Consider the following 23557-nt stretch of genomic DNA (forward strand, 5'->3'; position numbering starts at 1 on the left):
GGAAAGTATTTACAGAGATATTTTCGTAAACGTTATTGTGAAGTAATATTCCCAACTCGTTCGTTTTTTTTCGTGTAAATATTAAATACTTGAGGGGGTGGATCGTGGCTATTTTAATCGCGTTCAGTTAATTGCGAAGCTAGGATAATTTTTTCTTTTATCAGTTCATTGTCGATACAATTTCAAACGATCTTCGTGGTGGCGAAATTTAATTTTTTCGCGCCTTTTTCCCGGTAAATTGCTTTCGACTTTTTTTTGTGTAATATATTATAATTCTGTTTACGTCGGTTATCGGTTATCGAGACGAATATTCGATATGAACGGAATTAATTAAAATTTGTATCACGAGTGACGAAAATAATTTTTTTCAATCTCGAAAAGGAATTTTAATATCGTATAATCGATTCTAATGTAGAATACGAATCGCGATGTACGCATTTGAAAAAGCATTTTCTCGAGACAGTTAAAAATTGGTAAAATTGTTGCAAGATATTTTACACAACTGTCACACAAGCTTGTGGAAAGTTAACAATGTTGGAAAGTGTTCCTTTACAATTCCTTTCGTATTCTCTAAAAGCATCTGAAATTCAATAATAACAATTTATTGAATTTCTAAATGCATACACATAAATGTATCCTGCAACCATTTTCGTAATTTTCGCGAAATGATATGCAGGATGTTTGTTTTAATACAACAACTCGTATTCAGTTTCTCTCTCCCTCTCTCTTTCGGGGGTAAACCTCTTTGTTGTACTATTATCGTGACTCATTTGTCTCGATCAAACATATCATCATTCGGCCAATTTGAATAAATCGAATAGAGTATTCATCGATTTGATATTTGAGATAGTAGAAAAACGAATTTTGCAATTAAAAAAATAAAAACGATATTTATTGCTATTTTATAAGGAGTATAATCTATTCTTTCCTTGAACTATTCTATTCACGTTTTCGTTTTTCATCGATAATATTTTTTTTGTCGCGATACAAATTAATAACACTACGATCGTTACAAAAATTTACGATACATATCAATCAAGTGTTAGATCAAATTTTCTAAATTTTTGAGGGAGAAAAAGGGGTGAAAAAAGAGCAACAATTTCATCGTGAATGTCGCATCATCGATAACGCGCTATTTGCGTAATTGCACGATGGTTGCATCGATAAGAAGCACGAGACGACTCGCTAAAAAACCCTTTATATTTCGCCCTTTTTCCACCCCATCTACCCATTTCGAATTTCCCCTGAACGCTTCTTTTGCCTCGGTTCACCCACAGGGTCACCCATTACCGAGGAAAATTTAATCTGCATTGAAAGTGCGCTGTTAAGACGGCGTATTCTCGATCCTCTTCGTGATCGATCGCTCGCGATATGATCGCTTGATTGGCATGTATACCGAAAAAGCATTATTCTTCCCGCAAATTCTCTTCGCGTGAATAATACACGATGCTTCTGGCGAAAGCATGGATCAATTAAAAATTAATTTTTCGAGAAAGCAATATTATTCTCCTCGAGGCGATCTTCTTCTAAATTTTTTAATGATAAAATTTTAAGCTTGGAATAATAAACGAGTAGTTGTCGAGTAGAAACGATCAACAAGAGGGAGTTAGATTTGCAAATTTTTTAGAGAGGAGTAGCAAATCCTTATACTAAAAAAATACATGTATAAGGATTTAATTGACGGTTCGACACGAGTAATTTTCATTTTTAACATTATTTCCAAACGCGCGTTACGTGATGTAATCGTCATAACGACAAAAATATAATAGCATTCTCGAAAAATATGATCGCGAACCTAAAACTCGAGCGTGGATGGACGACGAGCGAAAATGAAAAGGCAACGGAACGGAATGAAATAAAATTCGAGGAGTATATTAAAATTGTTCACGGACCCATATACTCGATGCTCGACAATTAATCCAACGACAACTATCAAACTTTATCCGGTCAGATGTCCGGTGTGTTCCAATTAAACGTCACGGGTTTACACTTTCGATGAGGTCCACGACGAAAAGCGTTTTGATGGATGTACCCCGACGCTTTTGGAACAGGCTCCTTGCATCGTTGCACACCGCGTACACAATATTTGCCGCTCTCTCTCTCTCTTTTCCTCCGCGTTGTACAGGTTGTACCGTAAATTGTGGCCGAGTTGGACACGTAGAAGCGATAAAAAAAGGCAGGCCTGCGCCAGATGTGTTCCAATCCGATACCAATCAATTCCAGATATCCTGTTATTTTTACGGCCATAATCGTCCCGACTGTTCCGTACTTTTTCGTAATCTTGTCGCGTTATAGAATGTTGTCTGTCAACCGTTCGAATACTATTCGCTGCCGGTATTCGAAGAATGTGATTCATCCTTTTCCCTAATCTGAACCCAGTTCGCCTGGTAGATATGATTTAATCTAACTCAGTATTATTGCTTCGAGCAAAGGAATTTTTATAAATTAATTAGCGAGAAGAGTCTTGCAGAAACAAACGTATATCACGTCGCGCAATTTGTGTTAAAATTTTATTGAAATTGGGAAAACTTTAAACCGTTATAACTTTTAAGATATCGATTTCCGGTGTCGATAAATGAACGATCGAAAGCGCGGAACCTTCTCCTTTAAAACGCTTTCGGAATTATTTCGATACGACTTTCGATTCCCGAGATATCGTCGTGTGAAGAGAAAGGTAATTTTTAATCGTTTACTACGTCTATCCTCTCTCGGGTCTCTCGCTCGCACTAACCTATCCCAAACTCCGGACAAACGATTCCTGGAAAAGCGTGTACGAAGGAAGTAGTACACATTTCTAAAAAAATGTAGGCCGGTGAACCGCGACTCCATTCATAATCCTTTGTATTATATAGCCTTAAGTGCTTTGAGTCTGTATCTCTGCAACCGATTGGGATATCGAGATGAATCAATGAAATTTTTAGATTTTGGTGGCAAAATTTTTCATTTTCTTCTCGTGCTTTTCACGCGAATAGAACTATTCCACTTCGAGCGAATACTTTGTCAAATATATATATATAATCATCGAAGTAAAATATCCACAACAAGATATAATTAAAAAACTTGAAATTGGGATGGATATTTGGTCGTGAATCGAGCGTAAAAAAGTTCGCAATTCTTCGTCCCAAATGACGAACGATCGGTTCCCTCCAAAAATGTTTTTTGCCCGCATAAATTCCGAGCGTGGCTGTTCATCACTCTCGGTACATTCTCTCGTTTTATGATACGCCCGTGTTACACGCGTCAACCGCGTCGGTTTAAAATCGTGCACGATGAAAATACACCAGATTTCTACATCCAAGCAAGAGAGAGAGAGAGAGAAAGGAAGAAAAAAAGAAAAATATTGGTGGAAATAGCCAGCGCGAAGTAAAAATGTTTGTGCGTGGAAGAATCAGGATAGATCGATGAGAGCCAGAAAGAGTGTCGCGAACAGTGTACGAAGCGGAACGACTTTGAATCTGTGCTCTCCGTTGAATTATAAAGTTTAACATCCGTGAAGAAAGGCTGTTGAATTATTATCCGCTTCCCTCCGTGGCGGAAAAAATTTGGCCCACCATTCGAAAATTTCAGAGAATCGTGCATTCTTCACCGATTCTCCTCAACTTTAGACTCGAAGAGTGCCGAGAGAGACGAAATCTCCGTCTGTTTAATCATTTCGCACAAGTTTTGCTTGTGTGTCTTGCACAGAAGGTCAGCAAACTTGGATGGAGAATTCATCGAGTGGAAGGATATGGTGTGGGGTTTAAGAGACTTTGTTGGTGAGATGTTTCGATGATTCGTGTGGCTTCTTTTCCGAGGATTCGTTCTGCTGAAATTGTGGAGCGAAAGGGTTGGTTTTTTCCGAGGATAGGAATCGTGTGATGCGCGATTTTTTCAAATTCTTCCGTCAACAAATCTTCAAAAAAGCGATGCAATTTTTTTATTTCTTTAGAAAAGAAATGCACGTTCGTATATAAATGAAGGCGAATCTAAATTCCAAAACAGGTATCTCCTCGCTTGGCCGTAAATACCAATATACGCGTGGTATCCATAAATAAATTTCCATAGAACGGCTTTACTCCTAAATCACGATTTCATCTGCATCGAATGTACAATCCACGGAACAAGAACAGAAACGGAACAAGAGAAGCTTGGAATCCGCTTAAGGGGAACAATGTTTTACCTTGTACGTACAAACGCCGATTTCTATTAAACTTTCACCCTTTCTCGAGAATCACGAATGACGAGCGAACATTTCTTAAAAATCGAATCGCGCAGGCCGACCGATTTATTCTCATTCTCGGTGTCCGACGTCAACCTCTAGCCCCCTCCCTTCCCCCTCTGCACAACGCAGCACGCGGCATAAATCACTTTCGGCCAAAACGTTGGCCGCAATTCACGTCATCGCGATGACGGAACACCGCGTGCCAAGCCTTCCCTTTCACCCCAGACTTTTCTCGCTGTGACAGACTGTGCACACTTTTTATTCACCGGCGAGAGAAAATCCGGCGAGGAAAATATCGCGCGAATTCTTGAAATTTTCCATCGCCCCCTCCCCATCCCTGGATGTTTCCCGCATCTTGACGTGGATAGGTTTCATTCCAGGTTATTTAATAATATCCGTTTCACAACAGGATTCGCGAAAAATACGTCTTAATATCGCGTCTTAAATGAAATTTAAATAGATGACGCGTCGGTATATCGATCTGTTGTATTTTATTACAACAACGTTCGCCCTCCCTGATACCTTTCTACGTTATAAAGTCACGATTTTTTTCTCTCTCTCTCTCTCTCTCTTTCGAATCCATAGTTGGTTATAGCATTTATTTGAGGTTTCATATATGTTCCACTGTGCAATCCTGCACAGTTTTGATTAGTTTTGTAACGTGTAACGCGTCAATCGATATTTTTTTTTTTTTTTCCTATACTTTTTATTCCCTATCGAACGCTAGGCAAATTGGAAAGTTGGGGGGGAAATATGTTGATCTGAGAGAGAATCGTTGTGCCGTAAATTCAGATTTATTTATTATATCGGATTTAAATCGTTGCGGGAATTGTTGTAATGGGAAGCGTAAGAATATTAATTCAAAGTATGAATATATTGATCTGATAGCATATTAGACGTATGTTTCCCCGTAATATAAGTTCGTATCGTTCTGAATATTTTATTAACAAGAGTACTATGTTTTTATTGTTACAGGACCTACAATCGGAAATCGAGACGCACCGAGACGTGTACACGTCGTTGAACGGCACAGGCAGGAAGTTGTTGAGCTCTTTGGCGAGCCAAGATGACGCGGTTATGCTGCAACGACGACTGGACGAGATGAACCAGCGATGGCATCACTTGAAAGCGAAAAGCATGGCAATAAGGTGAGTGGCGAGCTCTTCCTCCTTTTCTTCCACCATTCTTTCCCTTTCCCATTTTCCAATCCAATTAGCGTTCGCAACGAGAACGATGTGTCAAGTTGGAATAGCCAAGTTTTCGGTAACCAGGTGTTCTTCTTTTCGAGACAGACGTTCCTTTTTGGCTGTGATATAGCGAAAGAGAAGTGGTTGTAGAGAATTTAAGAAACGAACGAAAGAATGAATTATACACGGGGATGGAAGTTGAATCACGACGGTCAAGGGTTGAGTTATTGTAGTGGATGAGGGAATGGAAAGAGACGAGGAAAAGAAAAAGTAGAAAAAATTGTGGATAAGAAAAAGATTTAGAGAAAATAGAAAAATATATATATATATAATATTGTAAAAGAGAGACTATGTAACAAACGGAGAATGAAATAAGAGAAGAGGAATGAAAGGCGGAGATCGAAAATGGATGAAATATGGAAAAAAAGAAAGGGACGATTTTGATTTTAAGATATTACGTAATTCCAACGAACGACTTCCGGCTATTAGACTCGCGAATTGTATCGACTTCGTAATTTTCTTTAATAGGATCAGCGTTGCATAGTTTATTACAAGTTTTTTTTCTTTAATGACTCGAAGTAAATTCAAAGGAGGTTCGCGTATTATATTATAAGCATTTGCCTTCGTCTTTTTACCCAATTATCTCGTTATTCTTATTCCTCCTTTTTTTCCTTCCTTTCTCTCAAACAACGCCACTTTACTTCCGAAAGCTTGAAACTCGAATTCCACTTCGCGCGTCGATCGATCTGTTAATTCATCGCGTATTAATCGAGAAACGCATCAAACCAATGTTCACACCGTTCTCGCGACAACGAGAGTTCGAGATCGTTTCACGGGAGAATCGTCGGGGTGAAAACGTTACCTCGAATGATAACTTCGAAATATTCGAAATTTCCATGCGTTTCCAGTTTCGCGCGATGCGACAATGCAAAAGATAACCATCGAAAATATCATCGACGAAATCCTCGCGAATGCCTTAATATCCTTCAATATTTTTTTTTTTTAAACGAAGCTTGACATTTAAACATTTACCATTCAGAGCGGACAAAGGGACATAGATATGGAAGAACTAAAAAACCAATAAACCACGAAGCTGCGAAAGGAAAGATAACACACAATGTGTGTATACAATATACGCTTTTGAAACGCGATTAATTTCAAAACCGCGATTAACGCGATCAACGCGTCGGGCAAAACGCGTTGGCGATGACAGGGATGAGCAGCAGGGGAAATCTTACAAAAAAAAAAAAAAAAAGGAGGAGGAAAAAGGAAAAAAAATATTCGTAAATCCGGGGAACAACGAAGCGAGAATTATTCTCGTGACAACATCGCCGGAACAATGGCTTTTGACGCGCGAACAATTCCAAAGATTTCCAAAGCTCGGAGTCCGGGTCAGCGGCCGTGCACACGCAGTAGGTTAACTATGAAGCCGGAAATTCTCCGAGCGCCATTCTCCTTTGATAACGTAGCAGTTATGCGTCGCGGTAATACGTAAGCAGAAATTGTACCGTGGAAAGTGCGCGCCCCACCCTTAACGGGGGAGGGAGGGATCTTTTGACGTTCGAAGCGATTTACTTGATCCCTGTATATATATATATATGTATAATCCCCGCAGGATTTTCCTGTGAAACTTTGTAAGACTAGAGAGGACTTCGATACCTGCGTAAACACGAAAATTTGGGCAACGTGATATCGAGTGGATTATTAAATTTAATTATCGAGTATGTAATATGGATGGGTTGTTGGTAGGATTTTTTTTAAGATTGGAAACTAATGAACTTCAATTTTTCTTTTCAACCTCGATACTAATGATCTTTCTTTTCACCCCCTAGGAAAGTAAGAAAAATTGATTTTCGTTGCCTCGATACTAATGACCCTCTTCTTCGCTTTAAAATATGCTTACGTAACCCTTAATTTTTCTTTTTTCAGAGAAAGACAGTGATTTTTAATCTTAATTAAACACAACGTGAACGTTTTTTTCGACGAATTTTTACCGAGTGCTAATCTTGTGATTAACCTAAATTTTTTTTTTTTTTCTTTACCGTTTTAATTATGGCACGGTTACTTCTTTAATCATTAAAAAGTGAGGCGAGAAAATATTCGAACCTTAATATTTCGTCGGGGGTTAAATACTCTCCGCTTCTTCTGTGTTTACCACCCGTGTTCCGCGCCTATTTCTCGGTGAGGAGGTAGGGGGAGGGGAGAAAAATCGAGAACGTTCGCTAGTTTGTGAAATTCGTAGGTGAAAAATTACCGGCCGCTGTTTTTTTTTTCTTTCCTTTTTCTTTTTCCCCCCCTTTTTTCTCTTTCCAACGTTGAAAAACTCCATTCATCTTTCAATTCTCGAGGAAAAGATGAAAAGAGACCGTTGCTAGTTCTTTGAAATTCGTCGATGAAAAATTACCACGGTGACCTGAAACGCGTAACTAGGAAAGGGGGGGGAGAAAGAGACAAAGCGTGGCGAAGAAAATTCTAAAGTCAATGTCCATTTATTATTCCCCGTTTCGCTTAATCAATTCCCCATTTTTATTCGCCAACAATAGCCGCGCGGAAGAGGGCGAAGAAGGGAGAAAAAAAGAAAGGAAGAGGAAGAAGAAAAAAAAACGAAAAAATGAATTGCGACCTGAATCTTGCGGATAACTACACCCCGTTAGTAGTAGTCGCTCGTTTTACATCAGCCAGTTTATTATAAATCCTTGTTGGATTTGCCTCGGCAAGAAAGTTGGCAAATCTTCCACGTGGAACAAGTTTGGTGGAAGAGTTAGGCAGCCTTTTCGATCGCCATTCAACGGATCGTGCACGCTCACGGATTACGTACGCCCCCGTCTCTCCCCATATTGAAATCCTTATCCGTGGAAATTGCGAATCCTTGTTTCCGTCGTGTGTGCCTCGCATACGATACGACGCCACGCCACGCCACGTCACGCCACGCACGAGTTGCTATCGCGATTTTCTTCTTTCGCGCCAACAAAAAGATACAAAAAGATCCGAGACGATCGCCTCGGAGCAAGATTTACGCGATTACGCGTATATACTCCCCCTATTTTTCTCCTCTCCCGAGGAAAATTCTATGGGAATTTGGCGCGTAATCGGATTCCTAGCCGCGAGGAACTCGATGACGCTGTTCGTGCCAGACCCTCCAACTTCCCAACTTCCATCGGCCGGACGAACTATGCGAATTCGGTGACGTAATTTTCCAGGAAATATTCGACGCGAGTTTAACCGCGGGCAAATCTCGAGTTTGATTTTTTCCAAATATCCACGCGTTACGTTCCGTGTCTTCAATCTCTCGTCTCGTCTCGACCGTTTTAATGAAGATCTCTCTGTTTGACGAACAGGAGGAGTTAAACAAGGAGGAGTAACGGTTGATTTTCGTCGCTTCCTTCGCGATGATGCGAATGAGACTCGGAACGAGCTTGCCTGCAAACGTTCCCACTTTATTAGAAAAGGAAAAAGAAAGAAATAACCGAGTTGTTTATCGAGATATCATCCGGGATTGTGTACACTCGGTTGATATTAGAGGGTCTGGTTTAATATCTGGACGAATTGCGGGAGCTCGGCCGCCGCAAACGTTTTACTTTCGAATGATCATAACGTTGCGGAAGTTTGATATCCGTTTCTCGAATATGTTCTCGAAATGAGATGAGCAGGAGATGAAGTCTAACGAAGCGCGTGTGTTGAAACGATTGAAACGATTATTTAAACTCATTCGATTGTCCAATCTCAATTTTGGCCCACGTTTCTCTTGTGTATCATCCAGTTTAGCGAGTTTTCTTTCTCGAAACAACGATTCACAATTGAATGAGAAAGGTGGAGAGAAGCAGCAAACTCTGTCTCTCTTTCTCTCTCTTCCTCCATCGAAGAGGATTAATTTCGATCCCCATCCGAGGTCAAAGTATTCGCGCAAAGGAATCTGGAATCGCTCCACGAAGGAATGACTCGAAAATTTAAGCAGTAGAGCGGAGTCAGCACCGTGGTTAACCCGGATAGAGACGAGCAATCAGTCTCCATTAATTAGTCCGATCTCGCGGATCGCTTGATTACCGGAACAAGAGTGTACGAATGGATGGGATGCAACGAATGCTAAATCCTCTTTTTCCTCTCTCCATCTCTCCTCCCCTTCTTCTTCCCTTTTTTCTCGAGCTTCCCTTCGAATCGGCCGCCATATTTATCGGCGGGAACCGAATCTTCTTGCAAACTCCACCAACACGCGAATCATACGATTTCAACGGATGCCAGCCCACAATCAGACCGCAAATACCGCTGGAAATGCTGATCCCGATAATTCGACCGACGATCGTTTCTGGCACCGGTCTCAACGGGGTCGAGGGAACACCGATACCGTTGATATATTACATCAACCGGCGAAAGTTTGGAACGAAAATGGAAGGAGAGATTATCCGAGCGGAGGAGGATGCTCCCTCGCTTTTGTCCAGCATCGAGGATCGCCTTTTTTCAATAGAATGTTATTCTGGATACATCTGTGGAGATCCATCTGTCGGTTTCACGATATCTTTCATACCTTTCTGATTAATCTGTCAAACGTTCGAACGTTATTTTTAATTTTATTGGGGATTGTCGCGTCCAAGATATCTTGGAACGGCGAGAAAATTTGTATTCTTTCTCGTCGAACCTTATAAGCGAGTTTCGAAGTTGTGTTTTTTTTTTTTTGAAGATGCAACAATTTTGCCTTAGAAATCGACGAATCGTACTTAATTCGTTTTTCAAGTATGATGGATATTATTTCTCTCGGATTCGTTATTTCTCCAATTTCTCTTTTCGTTATGCGAAACAGGATTGGAAGTTGAGACGAAGTTTGATAAAATTTGACGGGGGAGGAAAAGTGGTAAATGAAAAACGATGGTTCGATCTCCATTTAAAGAACGAATCCGGTTTAATTTCACCGGCAACAGCTTTCGCTTGCAAGCGTCGTAACCTTTTTGTTCCGCGTGCAACAGCTGCCTGCCGCTGTTGTTTGCCGTACGAATTACACAATCCTTTTCCTCTCTCGAGTGAGCGAAACTCGAGTGTTTCGAGAAGGTTTGCGAAGATTCAGCCAAGTGAAAGGGAAGGTAAATTCGAGATAAACTACATTGTTGCGAACAAACAAAGGATCGATGGTTAAAATCTTTTCTTCTCCCGACTGGACTGCTCGTCAATCGTCGACGAATTCATCTTACATCGTTATATAATATTTTCGATTCGAAAGAACGCGTGATAGAAAATTCCTTTTAGTATTGATCCTCCGATTGTTTATTTGAAACTGGTTAAATTTTTTAAGGAAATTGTTAACAAGTTCGCCACTGGAATTATTCTTCACTGTAGAATTTAACTATCTATTTTACATACAAATGAAATTTAAATTTTTGTCAAAATTAAAACTCGTAAAAATAATTTCCGAATAAATTACAATATTAATTTCCTCGAAGACAAATTTTCAAAAATAATCGTTAATTTGCATATTCTCTTTGAATGAATCGAATCTTAAATCGAGTGCAGCAAAAATTCCACGAAGAATTCGTTTATCAGACGACCGAAATCAAACAGAATCGTCTTACGACTCGATGAGCAAATGAACAACCTCTCTCTTTTTCTCTCTTTCTCTCTCCGTCCCCTCCTCTCCCCAATCGATCGAACACGCAGGATACAAATTTTCCTATCGAGTCATCCCCCGAACGGTTCCAATTTTCGTGTACAAATTCTCGACCAGCGTGGAACGAGGAAGCCGATTGTTTTTTTTTTGTTTTTTTCCCCAAACGTGGCGATTCGAATGGGTCGAAAAAAAAGGGAAGATAAAAGAGAGAGAGAGAGAGAGATTCGACGACCCCGGATGTTGAACAAGTTCGAAAGGTCCGCGTATCCGACTGCCGGATGCAGCTCCTGCCCTTTTCACGTGCGTGCCACGGTAACTAATTGCCGCCGATATTGATTTTACCCGCCACCGGTATCTTGTTTGCGCGAAATCCCTCTCCCCCTCCCAGGTTGGAAGCAACGAAAAGTCGCCGATTTTTATCTCGGCCACGCTTCCCTCGTTATAAATCTCTGTCCGTTGTCCGGGGTGGGAGGGGAATTCGAGAGGCGAGGGGAGAATGAAGTTTCTGCGATTTTTATGTGACGCGGAGGTTTATATATATATATATATTTATATATGTGTGTGTGTATGTGTTGATACAGGAGTGGGTATAATTTATTTCGACGACGACGGGGGATGGTCATCGGTCTTGTTCTTTCATTCTGTCTCGATTGCAGAAAAAAAGGAGGAAGAAAAAGAAAGGAAGAGGAATTGTAATAAAACAGGAGAGGAAAGAAAGAAGGGAAAGCAGGGAGGGAACAATTGCGATAAGTTGGGATGTTAAATGGAATAATGGTGAGAGTAGTTCTCTTTTGAAACGAGGAAGAGGACACGCAGGAAATACATCCTCCTTTCTCTCGAGCAAAATATCTTTAATCAGTGATAAATCAATGGGATCTATATAACGATTCTAAATAATACTGCAGGTTTATAATTTACGACAATTCTAAATATTATTAATTTACAAGCGTAGGCAGAGGCGCTCGAGTCGAGAATAGAATATCGTGCGAAGGGAAAATGGAAGAAACGAGTTGCCTGTTGGCCAAAAGAATAGAGAAAAATCAAAGAGAAGGATGCGGGAAAGGATTGGTTCCGCAAACGGGGAGGCAGATGAGACGTTGGGAGCAGCAGATGCGCGATGTTGTTATTCGAGAGCATGACTCGGGAGGAATAATTACGGATACCGGGTAAGAGAGAGAGGGTTCTCCAGGCGCGAGCTCGTCGCCGGTGCCATTACTCGCGATTAGCGCACTCGCGCGTTCACGTATGCAGCTGCAGCAGCACGGTCGTCGAATCATCGAAACTGGAAAACGCGAGAACATCGTCGCGGAGCTCGTTGCATTTATGCCACGGCTGTGACCCATGGAAAAGACTTCAAAGACCGTGCCGCGTTCCCTGAATTTCCTTCAACGCCGTCCAACGGTTCCACCACACTCGTTGCTCGAGAATTGTTCTCGCTTGAAAACGTCGCGACTTTTCCGGAAGCTCCGCCTTCGGAAACGATCGTTCGAGACTTCGTTACGGGACGGTTGTTCCACCTCGAAATCGCCTCTTTGCCTTGCATCTCTCCTCCGCGAACCATAATCGCGGAACGAGAGGAATTCGAGATTTATGGATCTTTTCGTTGAATCGATTCGATTAGTTACAACCGATTAAGATTCCTCCGTATCGGCAACGTAGGAATTTTGTAAAAGGAAAAGGAAAAATTGGTCACAGCTTCAGTTTGGCTATCGAATATCGAGAGACTTGTTGACGCAGACAACATTAAAGGATTTTGATTTTAAAAGCGCCCCTTTGAAAACGATCTTTTTCGAAACTTCGTCGTTAATTACGGAACAACCGATCCGTTATTTGGTTGTCTCCAAGTCGCATTCTTCTCGAACAATGAACGTAATAGAAGTTTGAAGAGAAAGAGAGAGAGAGAGAACGTAGAGTCGGATACAAGATCTTTACATTTTCCTTTGACGTGCGCAAGCCCTGGATGATACGTTTTGAAAATCAACGACACAAAGGATACGAGGCACAATAACACGAGATAGAAAATCTCCTTTAAAAAAAACGTAAAATTGCAGAGCAAATTATAAATATTCGCATGGAACGTTCGTATATAGAAATATTGTTTCTCCGTTTATATAGAGGACAATAGACGCAATCGTGATTTACGTCTATCGTGCATTGTACGATGTATAAAGAACAAAATGTTATATAAAGAACAATATATTTCGAATCGACGGGAAAGAGGATTGTCTCGTCGAATTATTAAATCGCTGGAACAACGGGCGGATATTAGTTAAAAAAGGAAAAGCTCGATCGAAAAGGAGCATTGAATTGTCGACGATAGCGATTCTGGGGCTAAAAAATAGTGGGCGATAGCTAGAAGAGTCGCGATAGTTGATTCGTCGCGCGCGCCAACCGAACCGGAAATGACAGGCAGATAATCGCGGATCGTGATGAATCGTGGGGCCAAGGCTCTTATCAGCCGACCCTGTACACCGTCGTCCTTTTCGCCAACACACCGGAATCTGTCACGTACACTCTCTTCCGCCACCCGAACCGCTGGATCCTGTCTCTCTTTCTCTCTCTGCGAACTTCGAATCCAGTCAAATCGAAGTTATTTTCACGTGACGTCGTGGCAAAGGGGAACGTTGCTGTGGATATCGAGAACGAGTGACCAGCAGGGAATTTGTCGGAGGAAGATATTTTTCCACCGCCGATGTGTTCGTCTTTAAAGAAAATTACGGCGTGGTGGTAATCGGAGGTGGTGGTTAATGTTATTGGATGTTACGAAGTTTGGCCCGAGGGGTTGGCTCGAGTTCGAAGAAGACGAGTTTGAATGAAGATCTGATTGGGCAGGGAAAAGGAAAATAGAAAGTTGTTTGGAGTTACATCGTGGGATAAATAATGGAGTGTTGATAATTGAATTTGAGATGATTGAATTTGAATGAAAAGTAATTTAGAAATATTCAAAAGAAAGGAAAAAAGATCTCTAAAACTAGTATACTCTAATTCGATAAATTCGAGAAAGAGAATTCAAAAGTTCATCGTTTTATTCAGGATTACGAACGATCCAACGAGGAGGAAGACGATCTTATCGTTCACCAAACACGAGCCTCTGATCAAACACTGGAATCTCGTATACACATTTTACCCAATCTCTCGAAATGAAACAGATAGGTATATTTTCGCGGTCTAACAAGTGAAATCAAACTGTCGCTCAGGCTGAGGCTTCCTTCCTTCCTTCCTTCCTTCCTTCCTTTCGGTTTCGCAGCAGTCGTGACTCATTACCGGTACACACGTACAGAAAACCGTTACACGCGTTTCCAGGGGGTATATCGGATGCTACGATAGCTTAAAGTATGATAAGGTGTGGCTTAGCGTTAATCTCCGGAAGAGCTGTCGGTTTTCCTGCGCCTTCCCCTTCCTACCCGCAAAATGCACCTCCTTCCTCGCCTTCCAAACCGTATCCACGATGTCTATATTCCCGGGCATTACGTACCGTTCAAGCCAGATGCGACCCGACCGGTTTACTTAGCCGTCGTTCTTCCGTGTCCTTGCCAGTATAGTTGGACCAGGGGGATAAGCTCTCCTCCACCGCGGAGGAGGGTGGAATCGATGCGAATTTATGTGGCCGGTCGTTAAACGAGGATGATGTGCGAGTCTTATCTCTCGATGGATATAGATTATCGGTTTGTGATTTCAAGTTTTTACGATAATTAAAAGTACGTTTGCTCTTTTGGAATTATTTCTGGAGGTATTCTTATTAGGTTTGAAGTTAGGGTTGTATTTTAAATTAGGTGTTTATCGAATTATCGATCCTCGTTTCGAACTCGGTTTTCTTCTTTTTTTCCTCTCGACGAACGCTCGCCGCGATATTTATCCACGAATTTCCGAGAGATTACGATTAATGATACGTCACACGCTCCAAGAAGTAATTAGAATCCTCGTTTACTCAAGCTCGGGCTAAATCTTGCCGCGTGTACATTAGCGCGATCGGTTTCAAAGGGGAATCTGTGTGGTTCGATTTATTTCATATCGGAGGAGAGGCGTTTTCTTAATAAATCTCGTCCTATATCGATATCGATTTAAAGCACTCGTTATTCCAAACAGAACTGCAACTCGCCGCCAATAGGGGTAGGGTTGGCGTTTAATCGAACTGGCCGGCCCGAGTCATTCAGGGGAAAAGCGTTTCGCAGTTCAAACCCGGCGGTAAGCGTTTAATCTGCATAGATTAATTTGATCTGTAATCAAATCTGACCGCCGATGAATTGGGACGGCGGATCTCTTTTGGAACCGACGTCGATTTCGAATTATCGGTATACCCGTTTAATAGTAACGATAGTAGTTGGTCGAAATTATATTTGGATTATCATTTCGAATTACACGAGATAACGTGTGCAATTTCTAAACAACACGTGCAGCCAAACGTTCTTTCAACTTGCGTACTGGAAATCTTTCGATAACGTCGCGTTTTGAATTAAATTCTCTGAAATAAATCGAACGGAAAATTAACTTTCCAACGAACTGAATTTTATTATATCTGTGAATATTTGTGCGAATTTTTAAAAAAAACGATCGTGGAAATAATTCGTCGATTCGTTCGCGATTAATCGGTGAACGATCTTTCGAATTTTGTGTAAATTCAAATCGAAGATCGATCAACGTGACGCGATATTTAGAGAGTCGAAGCCAAGAGATTCGACCTAACTTTTCCGAATATGAACGCAATGCGTTCCGTTCGGCGTGGAGAGAAAAAGTCAAAGAGAGGCCCGCTCAAAGTGAAATCCCAGAAACGAGGTTTTCGCGAAAGAACAAAAGGGAGGGGGGCATCTGGGGAGACGAGGAAATGGTATCCTCGAGATGTATCGGCCCGTGTTCCGCGACGGAGGATCCGTGAGGAGTGGAATCCCTTCGGATCTCGGCCTTGTTTCCTGGACGAGAGCGCTCGAAAGCCGGTCCCTCGAGACGTTAAAGGCGTTATCTCGGGATATTTTTCGCGCTGCCTGGCCGCGCAAAAGAAGAATCTGATATCGAAATCTGTCCGAGGAGATGATGGCGACCGGTTTCATCCCTTAAGAAAAGGGATGCGCGCGCGCGAGTTGGGTTTGAAAAGGGAGAGGAGGGGGGGCAAGAGCTCGCTCGCGCTTGATAAAAAATGAAAGAATGACTCTGTGCCCGGAGGTGAGGTCTCGATGCCTCAAAGGGAGATCTGAAATGAGTTTCTCTCGGAACAAAGGATTCCGTTCGCGTCATCGAGGCCAGAGCAACGTTCGGTTACTGGGTCGTCGTCGCGATCTTGCGATTTTAATTCAATATTCAAAACGGTGAAAGGAGGAAAGGGGGAAAAAAGCAACTCCCTCCCTCCCTCTTTTCTTTGCTGAGCGTTGAGTTCATCTTCTTCTCCTTTTTCTTCTTCTTCTTCTTCTTCTTCTTTTCTACGACAAGCTTCGACTTGAAAGACGGAAACTGAGATCGTGATTGAATCTCGTGCGGATGCATTGTCGTGCGTGCATCAATGTGTGATACGGGAAATGAAATTCTTCTTCTTCTTTTTTTTTCATTTTAATTTTTCAAGACGGTGTCTCGTTCTTTATAGCTGGTCTTGCGAAACTCTTGCGTGCAGTTCTTATGTTAACGAGTTGTGTCATCGCGGAATCCAACGGATAATTTTATGCGAAACATTATGAAAATGTGCAGAATTATATATGGAATAATTTTTTTTTATATTAGCGAGATACTTAGACTCAAAGAGAATCAACTGTTTCGTCGTCCCTTTCTGACGTTTCTAATTCAATTAAGTTCCTCGAAAAACATTCCAAACGAGTTCGCTCTTTTAACAGATTGCAAAAAGTAATTTTACCAGACGGGAAATTCTATTCTAAACAATAGAATTCTAAACAACCGATGAAACTTACACGACGCGATATTTCTGATTAAAATCAGATAATAAATTAGATCTTGCATACTGTTGGCAATATTTTTACGATATATCGGCAATTGAAATATATTGGTGAGCAGAAGGAGGCAATTTTGATCGATATAGGAATTCAATAATTAATTTTTCAACCGACGAGCAAATAAGCCGGCTTTAAACCCGTCCAGACGGTGAATCTTTATTACAGTAACTGTAATAGGATTCCGCGTGACCGATAAACCGTTCCATCAAAATTAATCGGTTCGATTACCGAATTAACCATTCGTTCTATACAGTGGAAGGGGTAGGAGGGGGAGGAAGAAGGGGGGGAAAAATGGGGAAGAAAAAAGGATAAAACGATGATCAGAGAGAGGAGGCCGCGGTCTGGCCGCATTAATCGTCCGATTAAACGACTTCCAATAAATTAGTCAGATTATAAATACAGCGGGAGCGCGTCGACGTAAAGCGCACGCGGTCCAAGCGATCGATTATCGATTGATACATATACATATACATATACATATATATATATTCAACGTGGCTCGAATCACGATTGGAAAATAGCGAATTACCGATGGTGTTCGGGTTTAAAGGACATAAGTAAACATGGATATTTGCGTTCTCATTAGAAAAGTCGGTACAGTATCCTCCCTCTCCCCCGTAACTTTGACGCGATCGATATGATCACAGGCAGCCGCGAATTTCGGCTTAACCGAAACGTGGGGGAGGAGGAGGGGGAGGGACGCACTTCAAGGCGAAATATCGATCCGAATGTATACGTTAATGAGACAGGGCATTGACGATCAATCGTGGAAGCACGTGTTGACTTTAGATTTAGTTTGCCCGCGCTCCCGGATATTTGGCCTTTGCCGGTACAAAGCGAGTGATGATCGTTACTTAATCTTATCTTTCACTGGTCAAACGGGGGATGATGGAAGAATATATGCAATTGTAAGTTTTTTTAAAAATGTAAATGTCGTGGTTCAGTGGTTCTGTCGTATTTAGATAGGTTTGGAATTAGCAGAAGTCAAGGAGGGATAAGTTTTTCCTTCCTTTCGGCATCTTTCGCGATTGCTAGAAGCTAGAATAATCCTGCCCCTCGTAAATTGCTCGAATTCCTCGATCTGATAATGTTGCTTATGATTGAAATGATTGTAGAGTTTGATCGAATTCTGGCAAGTTTTGTTTCGTTGAGTCAAATATTTATCGAAATTGACTGTTGAATAAAAAAGAAGGCTTTTGTTTATGCTGATGAGAACATGCGAGAAAGATAATATTGATGGGGCTCGTACGTTATTTTAACAACAATGGGCCGAGAAAATTTAGATGCTTGTGGTCCTATAGTTTCCAGATGAAATGAATCGAAAGCTTATTGAATTACGTGGAACGTATAACAATATCTGGATCAACTGCATTGTGCTAATTCTATATTGATTTTAACTGCCACGAACAAAATTATTATATATCGTTTGATTTGTGATAACAGCCGATAAATATTTTTCGCGGTTAATGTAACTCTATAACAAAGAAATAAATTGAGACACCTTTTTAACGAGAATTATATTTTCCATTTATTACACGAGAGATTAATAAAGCTCTTTTATTTTTAAATACTGTTTGAAAAATTCAAAAATTGCTAAGCCGATTTTTAAAATCGTATTGGGCAATATATCAAATGAAAAGCTCGTGGTGGAAGTGCATTTTTAGAAAAAAAAATAGGAAATGAAATAAACAACAAGTGAAAATCTGCTCGGTTCGCGTTATCATAAATTTCTAAATCTTTGCGTAATTACGTACGTACACGATATATTTTATTATTTCCATGTATGCCATATCTTCGTCGAATCATCCCTTCTTTCGAATACTTGATCGAATCACCCTCTATCACTTTATCTTTCAAACGCGATATATCTAAATATAATTTCTCGCCGACACGATCAAGATCTCCATTTCATCCCTAAGTTTACATTTCCATCGAATTAAAGAGTTCTCATCCCTTGTCCTTTTTTCCAATCAAAAGATCCAAATATAACATTTCCAACGCGATCGAATAAAATCGTATAAAGCCGAGGCGCGGCGTTAAACGCTTTCGAAATCCCATTTATCGGCCCAACTTAATCCGCCTAATTTGGCCGAGTATTTACGATAATTCGTGGAGTTGTAGGCCGGTTATTAAATCGAAGAGAGCCGCGTAAAAGGGACGCGAGAAGGAAACTTTATCGGGCGTATATAAACGCCACACGCCATAAAACGGGACGATTGAACCGCCATTATTAACGTGGCGGCGGGGTTAATTTTATTTAAACTCCCTCCCCTCCTCTTGAAATCGATCCGATCGCTCCTCGATCGACCCGTTCGCCGATCAAAAGGAGAAACTAATTGCTTCCTCGCGGTGAGATTTGGCGAGGAATAAAGTTACCTTAACCGATACGCGAACCGTGGAATTGGAAAAATTGTAGGTATCGCGATTAAATAGAACACGACGGTGGCCGGTGTAAATATAAATTTTTAAAGCTCGCGAAAAAAGTGGGTGAAAAAGAAGAAAGAAGGCAGGAGGGCGGGCGAGGTATATATATCACGATTTAACGCGACGAAGCTTGATCGAAAAGGAGAAATTACTCGTACGTTGCCGCGGTTTCAATAAAAATCGATTCAATTTTGCAATTTTCGGTGGCGCATCGTTCGGTTGATCGTATTCGTTAACTCGAGTTGAATGGGTTCACTGGGGTGAGAGGGGTTGACGAAAAAAATAGAAAATATTATTCTAGGAAAGAGGTTCGTTAGATCTTGACACCGGCGTGACGGGCTGCTACACGGACTAACTACGCGAGGAGTGTGCCCTTTGAAGAGGGGATGCTCTTACGGGCTAGTACGTGACGATGTCCGGAATAACCGATTCTTCACGTTCCTCTTTCGTTTCTACCGACGTGTTAAAGAGTATCTGTGTAAAACGGTGAGCGTTACGTAAATTTTTCAAGAAATTTCTCGACGATCCACGAGATTTTTAAAAAAAAAAAATTCATATCAAATTCAATATTCGAAATATGAAAATCTTTTCATATTGACAAAAATAATAACAAAAAATATAATTGGATTCAGAAATTATGACAAAAAAGGAAATAATGATACAACGATTTAACTTAGAGATTTTTCATTTTCTAACAAAATTAATAATTCTGATTTTTATTTATACAGTAACACACGTAGCGATATATAGATAAGATCAGCCAAGAAGCATTTCGAGCATTTTCCAAGCAAGCAAATTTCATCAACGGCGCGATGAACGGTGTTTAAACGGAAGTACGTAGAGTGGAAGTATACGGAGTAACCGGAAGCGGTACGCAGATATCCGCGAACAGTGGCTGTTGTTGTTTATCGGGAAAGTTTGGATCGGTTTTGCGAGGCGGCATGGTCGACCTTGCTCAGATTGCAATTGTGCCGGTAAATTGTTCCCAGGAGTTGAATTACAACGCTCCGCCCGTTCGCGGCAATTCCATTTGCCGACTTTATTGCGTTAACCGGTAGAACGGGTACAAGAGCACGAGGAGAGCCACGATGGAAAACGGCGGGGAAGAACCGGCTGCGACGAGGTGATAGATCAAAAGGCTTTGTTGGGGAGGACCTCCTCCTCCTTCTCCTCCTCTTCCTCCTCCACCGTCTCTTCCGCTTCCCTTGCGGAAGAGTCGATTACTGGGACGTCTGCGTCGCGGTCTGTCAATGGATTCTGGGAGATCTCCCCTCGCGAGCGATGATTTTCTGTGAAAATTTCTACGATCGAAACTCGCAGGATGAGGGGACGAGGGGAGGAGGATAGACTGGAATCTGGAGAAATGGAAGAAGCGGGATTATAAATTGAAATTAATTTTAAAAGTTAAAAGTTGGACGGATGAATGGGGGGAGGGGAGGATAGAGTGGAAAATGGTGTCGAGCAAGATACGTAAGGGGTGAGGTTGTGCGAGTTGGAGATGTATGAGGCGTTGAAATTTGTTAGGAATCGTGGATAAAGGGCGAAGTTGGGAGAGAAGAATTTACAAATCGAACGAGGTATGGAAATAAGTTCACTGAAAATTAAACTACTCCCCCTCCCCTTCGAGAGGAAATAAAATATTTCTCGAGTTGGAATGGAATCGAATTGTGCGGATTCGAGATCGGTGGAGACGTTTGAATTGAAAGTTTAGCTCGAATTTTTGATATGCAATGTGTACAAGGTTTTAACGATCTCTAAGTGGAATTCTTTTTTATGGATTCTATCTATATAATAATTTTAAAAGATTATTGTTCTTCTATCCGTTAATTAATTATTCGCACGAGTATTATTAATCCTAATGTCTTTAAATTCATTATCAGGAATGTTTTTTAAATACTCGATTTAAATTGGAAGTAATCACACAGCGGATGAAAAGACGACGGAGAGAAGAAGAAGAAGAGCTTCTTTGCGCGATTCCTACATCAACTTTTAATCCATATTGTAAATTATACGGAAATCTCGTTAATTTCCGCAGGTTTTTGGAAAACATCAAGAAAGTTTGTCCATTTCGCGGAGCACTTCAACCCTGTTTTTCAAACTTGATTGAATTCAAGCACTTCTATAAGTTCTTAAATTAAACTTAATATCTCACTTAATCGTTCGAGAAGAGATTATTTTAATGAGAGTATATTTTCTTTTTCCTTTTTATCGTGTAAGAAGACGTACAAGTAGATAATGCAAATTGGATCTCTATATCAAATTTTTGCCAACATTCCGAACTTCTTTCACGCTTTTTATTTGGTTAATAATTCTTTGGATACAAAGTATTCGCAAAACAAAAAAACTTAATTAGATTCTAATTAGAAAGGCTACACTTCTTTATCAAGAGGAGGAGTTACACAGAGTTGGTTTTTTTAATCAAAAGCGTTAATGATCTCGTAAAGCATAATCTTACTCCACCTTTTGACGTTTCTCCCCAATTTCAATCGAACGTTGCCCGCGTGCAAAAAAGTGCTTAACGAGGTTACTTTGTCCAGAAGAATTTTTAAATAACTTTGAACAATTTCCTTTCCTCTTTCCACGAATCGTAACGAAGACACGAGACACAGAGATTCGCAGTGACCTGTGCCGTTCGTTAGAAACTTTTTTTCAATAGGATTATGCGAGAGATTAGGTGCGCCCGTTTTCGATAAAGAAGATTCGACAAAACGAGAAAGAGAGAGAAAAAAATGAAAATTCGACGTCCAGGATGGCGGAAGCCAGCTTATCTAAAATCGTTCTCCTCTGCTTCGTCGTGGACATTTTGTTGCCATTCGCGCCCGTTTCGTCGTTTTAATTATTCCGAACGTCCAACATGCAGCCGTAATCAAAAGTTCCATGCTCGGCGTGCCGCGTTATCGTTTCCAACTTCTCTAATCCAATTTGACTCTTTATCCCCGATCTACCGCCATCCTTTCTGAATTTCTAGGATGCATCGATACTTTTTCAAAATTGTCTTTGCAATTCGTTATTCATTTGGATAGGAAAAATTTGACGAAAGGAAGAAAATAATAGGTACATAAATTAGAATCACAGTTGGAGAGAAGAGATTATGAAGAGCGGAAAGAAACCGTATCGGTGAAAACAGACACGAGAAAAATTGACGCGCAGAAATGTTTGTAGATAAGATTCGTTTGCAAGCTTAAGTTTAAATTCTTCAGATAGATGGAGCGAGACGTCTCTATGATATTCCAACTTCGTTTCGTTCTTTGTCTAGCCCGGAAAATCGGAACGAAAATGTTGAGTCGAAGATATTCGAGCGGAAAATAAATTATCGCATATCGACGGCCCCTCGAAAGAATTCCGTTCTCGCTCGCTTTTCTTGCGAGGCTAGCGTTCGTTGGCAGAATTTCTTGGTGATTTATGTTACATTAGGTCGTGAGGATCGAACCAAAGAAGTGTATTCAACGCGCATTCACAGGACTGCAGTCCACCACGTAGCTGGTAGCTCGTGAACCAAATTGAAATCGCACGAAAGAAAGTCCACGTTAAAAATTCTTTTCTCCTGGTTTGCAACGCGATTTTCAACAGCTACTTTTCGCGATTTTTACCTGATGTTTCAACGAAAACACGGATTAAAACGTTGATGTTCGATTAACCCCGAGGAATGCCCCTCTCCTTTCCCCTTCTCTGCGTCTTTCCATCCCGCTCACCGATGGTAAACAAGAGGCTGGCTGCGGCTGGACTTGGAGCAATTAATCGTTCGGCGACCGCGTCGATTAAACAGCTATCGACATCGTCGCTATCGATCTCGATCAGAGCTCGGCTGTTTGTTTCCGGCGGAAGGATCGTCCGGAGAAAATCAACACCCCCGTTTTTTGCGAATCCTTGCTGGTGAACGATGGCCAGCAGCTTGTTTGGAAAGGAACCGAGGAAACCGGGGAAGGGCGCAGGGGTGGTTTGATATCGATGGATCTGATCGATGAAATCTTTTAATCGTCGAGTCAAGTTTGGACGGGTAATAATCTGTGAGATCGTCCAATTTGAAGAAGAATTCTTCTCGTTCGTTATGGATATCAACTCCTCGTGACTCAACCGAGAAACTTCTTTATCTACGAAGAACTCTTACTTATTTGAAACTCCAAATCTTTCGATCGAGGGAACCATCGATCTCGGTTCAACGATCGGTCTTCCAACAGCCTCTCGTTCAAAGATAAATTCGCATCGATCAAATTTCTGA

At 41.1% G+C, this 23557-nt stretch overlaps 1 protein-coding gene across 22 annotated transcripts in view; it reads left to right on the top strand.

Moving 5' to 3' along the window:
- The window catches only part of LOC108003197 (dystrophin, isoforms A/C/F/G/H), a 419614-nt gene that overhangs the window by 323394 nt on the left and 72663 nt on the right, over window positions 1–23557 (top strand). For all 22 annotated transcript variants that reach the window (XR_009828767.1, XR_009828769.1, XR_009828768.1 and 19 more), the window contains one exon: window positions 5177–5349. Coding sequence is in view for 19 of the 22 variants with exons in the window: in XM_028669405.2 (XP_028525206.2) it covers window positions 5177–5349 (173 nt within the window). In the remaining 3 variants the exon portion in view is untranslated. The remainder of the gene's footprint in view (window positions 1–5176; window positions 5350–23557) is intronic.

This window comes from Apis cerana, linkage group LG1 (genome assembly GCF_029169275.1).
Source record: "Apis cerana isolate GH-2021 linkage group LG1, AcerK_1.0, whole genome shotgun sequence".
Classification (NCBI taxonomy): domain Eukaryota; kingdom Metazoa; phylum Arthropoda; class Insecta; order Hymenoptera; family Apidae; genus Apis; species Apis cerana.